Raw genomic sequence first — 13122 nt, forward strand, 5'->3', positions numbered from 1 at the left:
CCCTAACATAAATTCATTTAAACTGACATCTATCCTAGGTGTTAATCTCCCTAAGAGAGTCCATAGAGCAAACTTTATGAGTTTAATATATGAATTGGAGGATTTTCTTCCAACCTAAAACAGATCAAAGCATAATTCTTTGGATATCTTGCCTTTTATCTTCCTAACATATCTAAGCAGACGCATTCTAACTCTCATGACTCACGATTCGCTGGAACATATATGGACCACATGCCCTATATCAGAATCATCAGAATATATATATATATATATATATATATATATATATATATATATATATAATAAAAACAGCTAGTTTAATTTTGTTGCCAATTATCTGGTTGCATCATATATGCATGTATATAAAAATTGTGTAAGTATTAAAGATTTGAATATGCCTAGCATGATTATTTCTTTTATAATTAGGGATTTTCTTTTCCAAAATTAATATCTGTCTTCCTATTCATTGGAATATAACATGGTTCACTTTATATATTATTCCAAAAGATAAATTATTGTGGAAAAGACATATGATTACTCAACTTTTAACATTGTAGATTACACTCAAAGAAAACCAAAAGAGAATTTAAACAAACAAAAGAAAAAGGCAGGGTTAAAGCTAGATTTGAATTTACAATGCAAATGAACTTTGCTAGCTAAGTCGTTTAAATTATATTTAACTTAAAACAGATTCTTGCAATTATATTTACTGCTTTTGACCAAGTGATCAGAAAGAATTTTCCTTGCTGAAATTCTGAAGCTTTATTTCATTCTTCCTATTAAAAAAAAATAATAGATCTCTTTTACTCGAAGCGTCTTTCGGATAAATTAATCATGAACTTTACAGAAAATGCTCCACATGAGTCACGTGGAACCATACGAGTGAAAAATAATAATAATAATAATTAATTGTTTAGTGACTGATATAATAAATGACATGTAGAATATCACATCAGTTTACAAAGAACTTACAATAAAATTATAATATTCCTAATTGAACTCGGACTTTATGTAACAGCAAGAATTCGGATTTATAATTCATCCAAATCGCATTTGATGCTTACTTTATTATTACACAATCATTTAACCACACAAAAGGTTAGAATTGTGGCTGTTAAATCTTTTTTTTTTTAATTTTTTTTAATAATGGATTTAGTAAAAACTCCCCCTTTGTGAAGACATGATTTGAGTTCATATGTTGGGATGTAATGAAGTTGGTTTACACGTACAATATTCGTTGACAAGATTATGAAAGAGACATGACCAAATTTATAAGTAAATAGGGATGACTAAAAATAGTTTTTAGTAAAGCTACCTGGTAAAGGCCAAAAATTGTAGGTATATGTCCTTATCTTGCACCAATCACATCCCAACTTTTCTTCAGGTGATAGGCTTTCTCTTTACAACTCATCCCAATTCCCCACCCATCATCAACATGCCCATTAATATGCCATGCAATCCTTAAACCATCATTTCTTTTGTTTTATGGAGTCCTTAGAAAGACTTGCCCATGGGCTACTTAGTAATACTTTATCATTATAACATTCCGTTGATATGACAGTGTTAATTAGTTTTTTTAAAAATAAATAAATAAATATTAATTTAAAGACCGATTGGCAATGCAATGTCAATAGTTGAATAATAACGAGATGATAGTATGGTTTCTAGTATGTAACCTAAGATAATTCTTGAAACTGCTTTTGGAAATGACAACATTAATCGAAAAAATTACAGCAATGCTAACACCAATAGCTTATTTATCTTTTGATAGAAACGCATAAAAGATTCGAACTAGATGATGAATACCCTAACTCTTCATCTCTTGGAAGGCAAGAAAAGTTTTCAAAAGTGCTAATTAAATTGGGCCGCTTCTCAATCTTTTTCAAAAAGCAATCTCATATAGTAAATATGTAAACCATCAATAAGAAAACTCTAGGTCTTTATATTTATCTTTATTTTTTCCTCATAAACTCTGAGTTTAAAATCCATAAAGAAAACAAGGAAGAAATATTTGACAAAATAGTTCATAGGATGAACTCGTAAAATCACAAACACCATCTAAGATGATGAATTAAATGAAATACCTTTATTTATTTATTTATAAATTCTTATATTAATTTAAAAAATACGCATAGCTTCGAGCTTCCAATTTTCTTGTAAACATAACAAAAAATCATACTGGAAAATATTGAATAATCTTTTAAGATACGTATTAAATTAAATTCGAAATTCCAATTCCTTTCTGTCAATCAATCACCCAACAATAATTCTATGTCAATGCTGACAATGCCAGAAGTGGAATCACAAATGGGCATCCAAATTCCAATTCAAGTCACATGTATTTATCGTATACAAATTTTCTCTTGTATTTCATAAGCAACAATTTTTTTTTAAAAAAAAAAAATTAGGTTAAAATATTTTTTTTAAAATTTAATTTATTAAACTGATACGTGTCTTTAAAACATATAATTATCATATACTCTAAAAGTACATGTTTTTTTTTTTTAATATGTCCGCATAAGAGGAAGAAAAGAATTCAAACTAGTAAACTCTGCTTCATTTATTTTAATTAAATTTGAAAGAAATACAAGGGCTAGATACAAAATTTTCTTGAGAAAAAGCTAGGCAAAAAGGAACTAATAAGCAAGCACCTAGTGAAAAAAAAGTGAACCTAAAAGCAACTTGCCAAAATTGACATATTCCTACCTAGAAATGCCATGAGAGAGAGAGATAGATTCAATAAAAAAAATACAATGTAATAGATAGTCAACTCTAGGCATGATGCCTAATGAAAAATATTTTTTAAGTATAATAAAAAGACAAGAGGATAAGAAGAGAAATTTATATGGGTCTCTACCATAAAGAGCAGCATACTCTATAAAGTACCAAACCCTATATGCCCCCACACAGGACAATTGTTTAGTGGCTAATTATCACTTCAATCTTTATTTCTTACCAAATAGACCGATGCCGACCTTCAGCAATTTTGTTGTCGGACTTGTTAGCGATCCGAAGAATAATTATGAGAGAACTCTCATAAAATTTATATGCTCCACAGTCGACATCCACGTCTCTCACATCTGCTATCCGAATTACAAATAATTTGATCATCAAATTACTGAAAATCTGAATCTCGCTCAAAACTAAATGCAAATCTTACATGTGCATAATTTTCCTAAAATATCAGAAGTGGGCCAGGCCGAAACCTTCCATCAAATGGTTAAGAATAAACTGATCATAAAAAGATTATCAGGGCCTCAAAATGGGCTCTACAAAAAGGAGGATGGGCTTCCCATTGGACACCTTAAGCACCAATTTCAAACAAATATTATATATATATATTAATATTGATTTAATAAAGAATTTAAATGGGTTCAGAAATTGACCTGTCTAGTTAGTGATTGCATAATATGCAATATTTTAGGACCCTATATTGACTATCTTGCAACTAAATATTTTTATATTACAAGTTGGAATCCGAGAAGGTTTGGACCAATTATAGGAAATTAGGTAGCAGGAGATTATTTTATTAATTGTTAAATTAAATAACTATTTTTGATAAGGATAAAACAGTCACCCCCGTTTGGTGAAAAGAGAAAAAAAGAAAAAGTTAAAAGTGCAAAACAACTTTACAAAGGGAATACCAAAGGGGGACAATTACGAATAGAGGCAAAATGACTTTTTTAATTGTTTTTTTTTATTTTTTTTTTGCCCTCTTAGAAAGTAGTAAAACAACTTTAAAATTAAGAAGATTCAAACAAATGATCCAGATATTCAGTAAGTTGGGTAGTAATTATGAAAGAATTCATATGAAATTCATTTGTTCAAGTAGGTTGTTGAGCAATCCAAAATTTATTTGGATGCGTAAATTTTATATGCACTTTCTCACGATTTGCTAGAGATCCTAGTCCACAATCAGGGTGTTAACTAAACCTAATGGGCTTTAAGTGCGGTTGCATCAATTATTAAGACTATGGGCAGCCCAAGATACAAGACGTATTTAAAAATGGACAATTTTTTTAAAAAAAAATTAATTAAATTCATTCAATTCAGTCTATTAAACTAATATTAATTTTTAAAGCACATGATTTTATAAAATAATCACTTGCTCTAATGATAGATATGAGCTTAACAGATAGATTCGGATTTTCAACAATTTATTACTCGAATTAATAGCAAATGTGAAAAAGCCTTTACGAGACTTACTTGCCCAAGCAAGTGAACAAATAATCCAAACTTTATTTGAACAGGTAAATTTTATATTAGTCATTTCATGTTTATTGTCTAAATTACTAACGATTCAAAAAAAATAAAATTGCTAAATCTATTTCGCTTTGACATAGATTCATAAGCCTAAGCCTAACTAGACTTTGGCTAATTGCAAAGATAAGCCTACATGATCAACACGTTTGCACATAAGTAGACATTGACTTTCATAAGCATGCGCACGCACGTGCACTTAAAGCCTGCTTTGCAGTTGTCAGTAGCATCATTGGGCCTAAAGGTATTGGTGATTGGTGAAGAACATATTATTATAAAAAAAAATAATAATAATAATAATAAATAATTAAAAAACATTTTGATTATCATGAAAAAGTGAGATGGTATTATTTACTTTTGTCTGTCCCTGGTATTTTATAAAGGAATATTTTAATCATTTTTGTTTTCTCTATTAAGATTTAATGAAAAATACAGAGATTATTGGTAATTGAAAGGGACTGAAAGATTAGAACCCCAAACTTTTAGAGTCGAACATAATATTGAAAAATGCTTAGTAATTTGTGAGAGTTAGGTCATAGGTGAAGTGTTCCCTGTCTTTTTTGTTCTCTAAAGATTAATATTCGTCCAACTAAGACCCGCTGATTGCAACTTTATGGCTAATTTAAAATATTTGAAATGATATGTATTCTTAAAATATGTACATACTCTGTTAATTTTATTAAAAATGCGTGCCAAAATCACATGCCCGAAGGACAAATTTCAATTTAAATTGAAAAGATTTTCTTCAACCCAATTTCGAGAAAAACTTTATCTTCAAGACGGCTACTACAACTTCAAGCAATATTCTCCATTTCTGTTGGGGTGTTAGAGATCCGGATTTATAATATAGCATGTTGAAACACACTCAACTTAAAAACTTAGACCTATGAATTTGGGCCATTTGTGACAATCTTTCCAATACTGGACTCAATCTTTTTATACTCACCCATGTATGTTCAACACCGTTCATTGGCAAACAAGTGAAAGTGAAGCAAAATTCATAATTTTGCAAAATCTACTGCATCAATTAGGACACACTGTAATTGTCTGATACATTATTGATTATCCCCATTATTCATCTGTTTTTTTTTTCTTATTGCAAGTTGACAAAGAACATACAAACTTAATTCTACATACCAAATCCGTTTTCAGAATTCTCTTAGTAGCTGAAGTACAAATAGTCGCGATCATCCATTTATTAATGGTTAATACTAGCCCATGGTGTATGAAGGGACTGGTAAGTTGATAACAGTGGTCTTGACCTTGGTCATCATGTTAATGCTGTTGGTGATTCCTTGAGACCCAATTCCACTATCCTTTATACCCTGTAGCCAAAGCAATTGTTAGTGTGCATTGAGATGATGATCTTAAGAAATGAGGTTAGTTTTTAAAGTAAATCACCCGTTATTCAAAAGATTAAACTTATAGGAAACAGTGAAATCAATCATTTAATTAATATTCTAATACTTTCCTCACACATGAGGAAAGTATTAGAGGGTTCGAATTCAGAACATTTGCTCTAATATCGTGTTAAATTATGAATAGGTAGGTCTCGTAAGAGTTAGTTTACCTGGAAAGGAAAATGATCTGGTCCACGAGCTGGTGCTGAGTTTATCTGAACCGTCCCGGTCTCCATTGCATCACTGATCAACATTGCTTTGTTGATGTCCCTAGTGAAGATGCAACCCTGCATATCATTCATATTTGTTAAGATTAAACCAATGTGTGGAGAAAGAGAGTAAATAGAATATCTAAAAAAAAATGTAAGAAACTGATAATCCCATTTCTGTAAGGTTACTTTCCAGTTCAGTCTCATTTGTCCCATATTATGCAAATGCTTCTATGAAAAAGCTTAAACTAATAAGAAAGAGTTAATTCTAACGAATAGAGTGTTTAATAAGTAATGGGTGTGTAACACCACATTTCTCTTGCCACAGCACCCATAAATGGCCTTGTATGCCCTATGAAGGAACTTCAGCAGACAGGAGACCAAAGAATTCATCTTGCATGTTTAATAAGTGACAACATAATTATGTATGTGGAGAAAATAGATGACCATTTAATCAGGTGAGTACACATTGACCAGTGAATTCCAGAAAATGCAGAGTTCAAGGCTTCAAGCAATAAATTGCTAATTGGACAATCAGTGTAGATGGGACTAGTGTGACTAGTGTTAGAGAAGGTTAAACTCTGATAATTCAAATATTTAGTAGCTGGAGAAAAGATTTCATCACATTGGGAGAATCAACTTATACATATATATATAAGTTATATGGATGGAGAATTAATGCAAACAGTATGAATTTCTTGAGGAGAACTGAAACACAAAGTTGAGAGAATTTTATACCTGGAGACCAAAATTGCTAGCATTGCAATGGTGGATTCCTTCTTCTACAGAACTGATCCTAATAACTGGCAGAACCGGACCAAATGGTTCCTCCCATGCAATCCTCATATCAGGCCTAACATTATCTAACAACAAGGGCCAGATAAGGTTTCCCTCTCTTCTGTACTCTTGGCAAAATGTTGCTTCTTTTTGTTCAGCATCCTTAACCAACCCTTCAATGTAGTTTGCAGATGACTCTGACACCACTGGAGTGATATCACAGTCCTTCTCTGGTGGCCCAACAGTCAATTTTGCCACTTTAGCCTTCACTTTATCCACCAAGGCATCAGCAACAGATTCCATCACCAAGACAACCTTAACCGCTGTGCATCTTTGACCACTGTCATAAATGTTGGTACCATGCTTTAGAAATTTGGAGCAGGAACAATTAAGCTTATTTTGGTACTACAGAAACTTGACTTCACAAATAAAACATATTATCAAAACAGACGAAATCATAATGCTTCAACTAACTTTTATCTGAATACAAGAAACTTGACACTATATTGAAAACAATTTCTATGAATTATCAAAGTTGAGGAGAATGATTTTGTTATGATCGTAAGTGTCCTACATGCCTTAAACGCAATCTTAACAATGTGTATATAAGTTCTTAGGCATCCTCCCCTTCCAATTTAGTTTTCAAGAGTGAGTTCTACTTGAGGATTGTATTATTTGGTATCAAATCTAAATACTATGTCACGGGTTCAAGTCATGAAAAGGGCGATTTATGGGTTAGAATGAGCCACCAACGTCCATTATGTGTATATAAGCTCTTGGGCACCCTTCTTTTGTAAGCCGGTTTTCAAGAGTGAGTTCTACTTAAGGTTTGTATTAAATTTCCTTAAGGACTAGTCATAAATTGCTCTTTAAGGCATAGGCTAAGCCCATTCAAGCCACATTCATATCATAATCTGTATTATCCTGAATCTTGTCATAATCATTGGCAAATAATGATGAAACCTCATTCAACAGCTGTTCTTGACTGTTTTCCACCAAACCAAACGAAAAATAATACAGTTGAAGGAGAGGCACATGTTAAGGTACATCTAGCAGTTGAAGTCCAGCCAGCAAGAGTTGGCTCAAGCGCATCCTCTAGTGCGCTCGAGCGTAACTAGTAACGGCTAGTTTGAAGCACGAGTGTGCTCGAGCGCTATCTCCTATAGCACTCGAGCGCAAGCACCTGCAGCATGCGTAGATGACTCCTACGCATACTCTCTTTTGGATTCAATCTTTGAATCCAAACATACCTCTTCACATCAGATCTGAACATATCACTTGTATTATCTTTAAAGTAGTTTTATCTCTTCTTATTAAGTTCTCTAGTTGTATTAGTTCTCCTAGTTATTATTGTATTAGTTCTCCTAGTTAGTATCAAGTTTAAGGTTGTTAAACTTGATTACAATTGTAACTCTTTTGCCTATATATACAATGAGAATGAAGCTGGAAATCAATTGCTAGATGTTCCTTAACAGCACATACTGTCCTCAAATTGGGCATCTATCCTATAGGGTTATTGTGTAATGCACAGCATAAAATGAATGAGGCACGTATAGGCAGCTTTTATCTAGAAAATGACTTCCTGCAAACATAAGTCAATTAGTTTTCCTTTAGTATTGTCAATATAGATTTTAGTTCAAAAATTTTCATTCTTCTTGTGCTTAAGAGGAGCAATGGGAATCTCATGAAACAGTCCCCAATGTCTGTATTGTCAAGTGCAACATTAAAAAGAAAGGAAATTGATGGGAAATCCTTTCACCTGTAAGAAAAGCCCCCCTTTATTATGTTTGCGGCTACCAAATCTAAGTCAGCATCCTCAAGTACAATGCAGGCATCTTTTCCTCCCAGTTCCATCTGAAGAGGAACCATGCCCGCCTTTTTTGAAATTGCAATACCTGTGTCTCCACCAGTGAAGCTGGGCAAAACAACAAAGCAAGTTAGGAATGACTAATTATACACCATTCACAGGAATGGAGAGGCCTTATTTAGTATGAAAGAAAGAGGAACTGAATTTACCTTATACAGTTCACCCCAGGATGCATAGTAAGGAAGTCACCAATCTCAGAGCCTTTCCCAGTGATACAACTTATAAGGCCTTTGGGAAAACCAGCCAAGTGAAAGCAGTGCACCATATGAAGAGCAGCAACAGCACCCTGAAAGGAAGTTGAGAGTCAGATGAATGGACTTATCTTTGCTTATGACTTCATATTCAGAAGGATCACTGTTTGGATTTCAAGTAATGAAATCTCAATTTTTATTATAATTTTCGTCTATGACTTCAATCATTGGTGCAGAATCCATATGAAGGATTAAGGTTTCCCCCCTTCAAATTATTGATTTTCCATCCACCACCTCATTCAGTATAGTGAATGAAGATTATTGTTAAACTTCTAGTTGTCCCAAAAGCTTAAGCTGATAAGAAGAGGTAAATTTATTTACTTAATCATTACTTTAATACTCCTCACGTGTGGGCTCAAATTCCCTTTTTAATATGTGAGGCCCAACACGTAGAATATTTAATTTAAATGGGGGATGAATTGATTTGACGGAGTCAAGATTCGATCCCAAAACCTTTGGCTCTAATGCCATGTTACCAAAAGCTTAAGCTGATAAGAAGAGGTAAATTTAATCACTTAATCATTACTTTAACAATTACATACACCACCTTGAAGATTAAGTGGTATCATAAGCTAACTCAATGGTAAAGTACCTGAGTTGGAGGCTTGAGCACAATGGAATTTCCAGCTATCAGTGCAGGCGCAATCTTTGACACAGCTAGGTTGACAGGGTAGTTAAATGGCGGAATGGCTAAAACTACCCCAAGTGGAATCTGCAATATAATGTAAATGTAATATCATTCTTGTAATTATGGTCTTATAAGCATTTTGTTTCTACAAAGTTACTCTAAGATAGATCATGGGGCAAGAAAATAAATATGTTGATAGAAATACCCACAATAATATAAGAGTAGAAATTTTCATTTACTTTCCCCTGCCTTCTTAGCAATAAAATTCAATCGTAATGCATTTCACAGACTAATATGCAGAAAAAAACTGAATGAATTACATGGTACCGAGAACCAATTTGAATTTGGATTACATATGATTGATAATAGGCAATGTGTGACTTGATAAAGATGAGGATAGTAGGTTATAGAATTTATGAGAACATTTCCCAAGAAAGTATGGCATCAGCAGAGAGAACCAAGACAAACTAAAGGAGTTAAGAGAGGAAATGTTATAGAACAATCTGTTAAATATTATAGTTTTAAAAGATTGGCTTGTAGTGATGTTGTTTTGAAAGATTGTCTTCTAGTAGCCTACTCAAATCTTCAATATTGTAATATCAGACAAAAGAAAGCCACTAATAAATAACCATAGCATGACTGCATGACCCATAACAATCTCTACTATTATTTTATCCGAAAGAAACAAGAATATTTAATTTAAATATTCTTGTTTAATTTAAATTGAAGGTAAATTGACGAAGTCAAGGTTCGATCCCAGGACGTTTGACTCTGATACCATGTTAAATCATCATTTATCCCAAAAACTTAAGCTAATAGAAAGAGGTAAATTTAATCACTTAATCAAAACTTTAACGACATCACATCAACGGTCACAAATCCCATCTTTTGGGATAATCATCATAGGTCAACATGTTTGGATTGCATTTTACTCTTAAGATTTGGTGAAACTTTTATATAACCAAAAATTAAGATGGACTTGCATCATTAATCCAATTTATTATCACCAGTTCATCTATTATTTGAGCCTATCATCTCATCTTGACAAGGTGGAGCTAAATGGCCAACTCTGATTAATTGGTCACTCCCATACTTCATCAATTGGTCACTCCCATACTTCATCAATTCATTATTTGGTATGAAAAATAAGAAATTCCATAAGGAAGATTGCAAAAGATTACCTTAGAAGTAAGGCAGTACTTGGTTCTCTCATTTCCAGGAAAACTATCAGAAACCAAGAACTTTCCCTCTCCCAGAATCCTGACCCCCTCCTCAGCACAGTAAGAAACCAGGTCTCCAGACCTCACAACCTTCATCAAGTCAAGAAATTTATCTAAATTACCTTCTCAAAGTGACCCCACTAAAAACATGAAATTCAGAATGAATTTGATACCTCAGTTACTGAATCTTTAGCTGGTTTTGCGATTTCTTTTACAAGGCACTCAGCAATTGGAGCTTTGTGCTCCTTGAGGATAGCAGCAGCCTTGTGGAGGAGCTCTGCTCTTTTCCAAAGAGGTGTCTTTGCCCATGATTTCTGAGCTGTTTTTGCTGTCTCCATGGCCTTATTTACCTCTGCTTGTGTGCAAGCTGTGGCAACAACACAAGACTAGTAAGATTTTACACCCTTTAAAGCCAAGAAAATAAAACTCCATTCAGCTGAGCCAAATTCAAAATTTTGCTTTAGTTCTTCTGCTTTTGAGTTTTAACTTCTTCTGAAGAAACAAGTCAGAGTAACCAAAGGGAGGATAATTGAAATGTGTAAATTAATGTCAAAACTCTCATAAGTTGTTCAAGCTTATTGACATATTCTCAGAGCAAAATTGGCTGGTCACCTTGAACCTTGTACTGAGTTGTTCTCGTAGTAGGGTTGATGATCGCAACACTCTTCCCGGAAGAAGACTTCTTCCACTCTCCTTCTGAGTAGTACTTGTACACATCTCCATCCAAAATCTCTGCATACTGTCCAGTTCCAGCCATATCTGTCAAAAACTCAAACAAACAAAAGAAACAACTTAATTGAATGACACCCTCGATCTTCCTCTCCCTTGAGACTATGTGTGTGTTTTAGGAAGTGAAGGTGAGGAGTGTCTGGTGTAGTTTGGTTTTGGCTTTTGGGTCTGGTTTGGTGAAGGTGTTGTGGCGATATCCATATATATATATAGGGAGAAGGTGAGCCACGCTTTGTTTCCAACGACTGGGGACCAAAGGAGGGTTGGTTAATTACTTCTTCTTCTTCTCTCTTCTTCTCCTTTTTTTTTTTTTTTTTTTTTTTTGGACACTTCAAGTCAACAATCAGCTAGTCTCGTTTTTCCCATTCTCTTTATGAAAAATAAAAATCATTTTTTTTTAGAGGTTATAGAGAGAGACTTTATTAATGGTCCTTTTTAGAAAAAGGTAAGTTAACTGATGAAATAAAGTGATTTAGCATCTTATCAGAGTTGATGTCTTGAAAATTTTACATATTGGGCCTCATTTATTGAAACCAAAATCCTAAGTTTAAAACTTGACTCTTCAATTTATTCTTTATTTCAATTAAATATTTTATATATTGAGGGTTGAAAAAAAAAAAAAAAAAAAAAAATTCAACCCACACCTAAGGAGAGTGCTCAAATATTAGTTATCTAACGGAATAAACTTTTAGAATAAATGGTGATTTTACACTTATACACGTGTCTTAACCTTAAAGTCTCTTGTTTCTAATTAGGTTTTGGAATTAATGTTAATTAAGTTAATGATCAGCTGCTCAACCCCTAGCCCACCCTAATACTTAATTAGCAAGAGGCACAGATTGGAATGCAGGGAATTGAAGGGTTGTTTTGACTAAGGATTAATCTTCCATCAACGGAGAATACAAGAGAAAGAATAATTGAAGAGAGATAGAGAGAGACCACACTAAGCCTGCACAAATTTGTGAAGTAACTTGTTGGTCTTAGAGACTTATGTAATTAAATTAATGTTTTCATGAAATGTAGTGCACCTGAATTCATTCTGCATAAGCGGATCGGGCGAACTCGATGATGCATGTGCAAATGGGGAGAAGCATTGAAGCATGAACTATACCTGCCTAAAGTAATCATGAAAGTTTAACCAATAAAAAATTATAAAAAATAAATGAAGAAGTAGAACAACAAGAGATCAACTGTTAGATCAGTAATGGATGCATGCATTAGTGTTTTTAAGTAGATTGTAGTTCCCTAGGCCACGCCCGCCGGCAAAGCCGAAGTCTTCTCCTATTCGTGTGAAGGGAGCGTTTTTACGGGTTCAAAGTTCGCCCGACATGAGTGAGTACACGAAGTAGTTCCTCGTCATCAAAAAAAAAAAAGCATTGCAGTCTGCAGAATGCATATGCATGCAAGCAAATATGAAACCAAAGCAGAAGCATATTTGCTTCTTTTATGGTGAAAGATTTGAAACCTGGAAATTGAAAGGTTATTCCATTTGTTGAAAGCTGAATATTGGGAAGTAATTGGGCCATCCTCCTCCTTTTTCTTTCACATCTGGTAAAATTCTTTGGTAATATACACTCCTATATACCAAAACAGAGATTTCCTAGATATTATCGATTCCAACCTGCAGGCTACCACGTAGTAATGAATCGAACGTGTTTGATGGGGAAGCCAATGGAGGATTTTTGCACCAACTCCCTCATTTTTAAGCTTATGCATGGAAATTGTTGCTCTCTCTCTCTCTCTCCCTCTGTCTATTGCAGAGAATTTACTAAACTTCTGTG

At 33.5% G+C, this 13122-nt stretch overlaps 1 protein-coding gene across 1 annotated transcript; it reads right to left on the minus strand.

Annotated features, from left to right (window-relative positions):
• Positions 1-5264: 5264 nt before the first annotated feature.
• LOC132184189 (NADP-dependent glyceraldehyde-3-phosphate dehydrogenase) lies at positions 5265-11567 on the minus strand. Its single transcript, XM_059597722.1, has 9 exons — positions 11225-11567; positions 10786-10979; positions 10574-10702; positions 9357-9476; positions 8663-8799; positions 8406-8561; positions 6608-6986; positions 5831-5947; positions 5265-5585 (listed from the first exon to the last, which is right to left on the minus strand). Exons 1-9 carry the CDS (start codon positions 11367-11369, stop codon positions 5472-5474), a joined length of 1491 nt encoding a protein of 496 aa, XP_059453705.1. The 5' UTR covers positions 11370-11567; the 3' UTR covers positions 5265-5471.
• Positions 11568-13122: the final 1555 nt, after the last annotated feature.

The sequence above is a fragment of the Corylus avellana genome, chromosome ca6, assembly GCF_901000735.1.
Source record: "Corylus avellana chromosome ca6, CavTom2PMs-1.0".
Classification (NCBI taxonomy): Eukaryota; Viridiplantae; Streptophyta; class Magnoliopsida; order Fagales; family Betulaceae; genus Corylus; species Corylus avellana.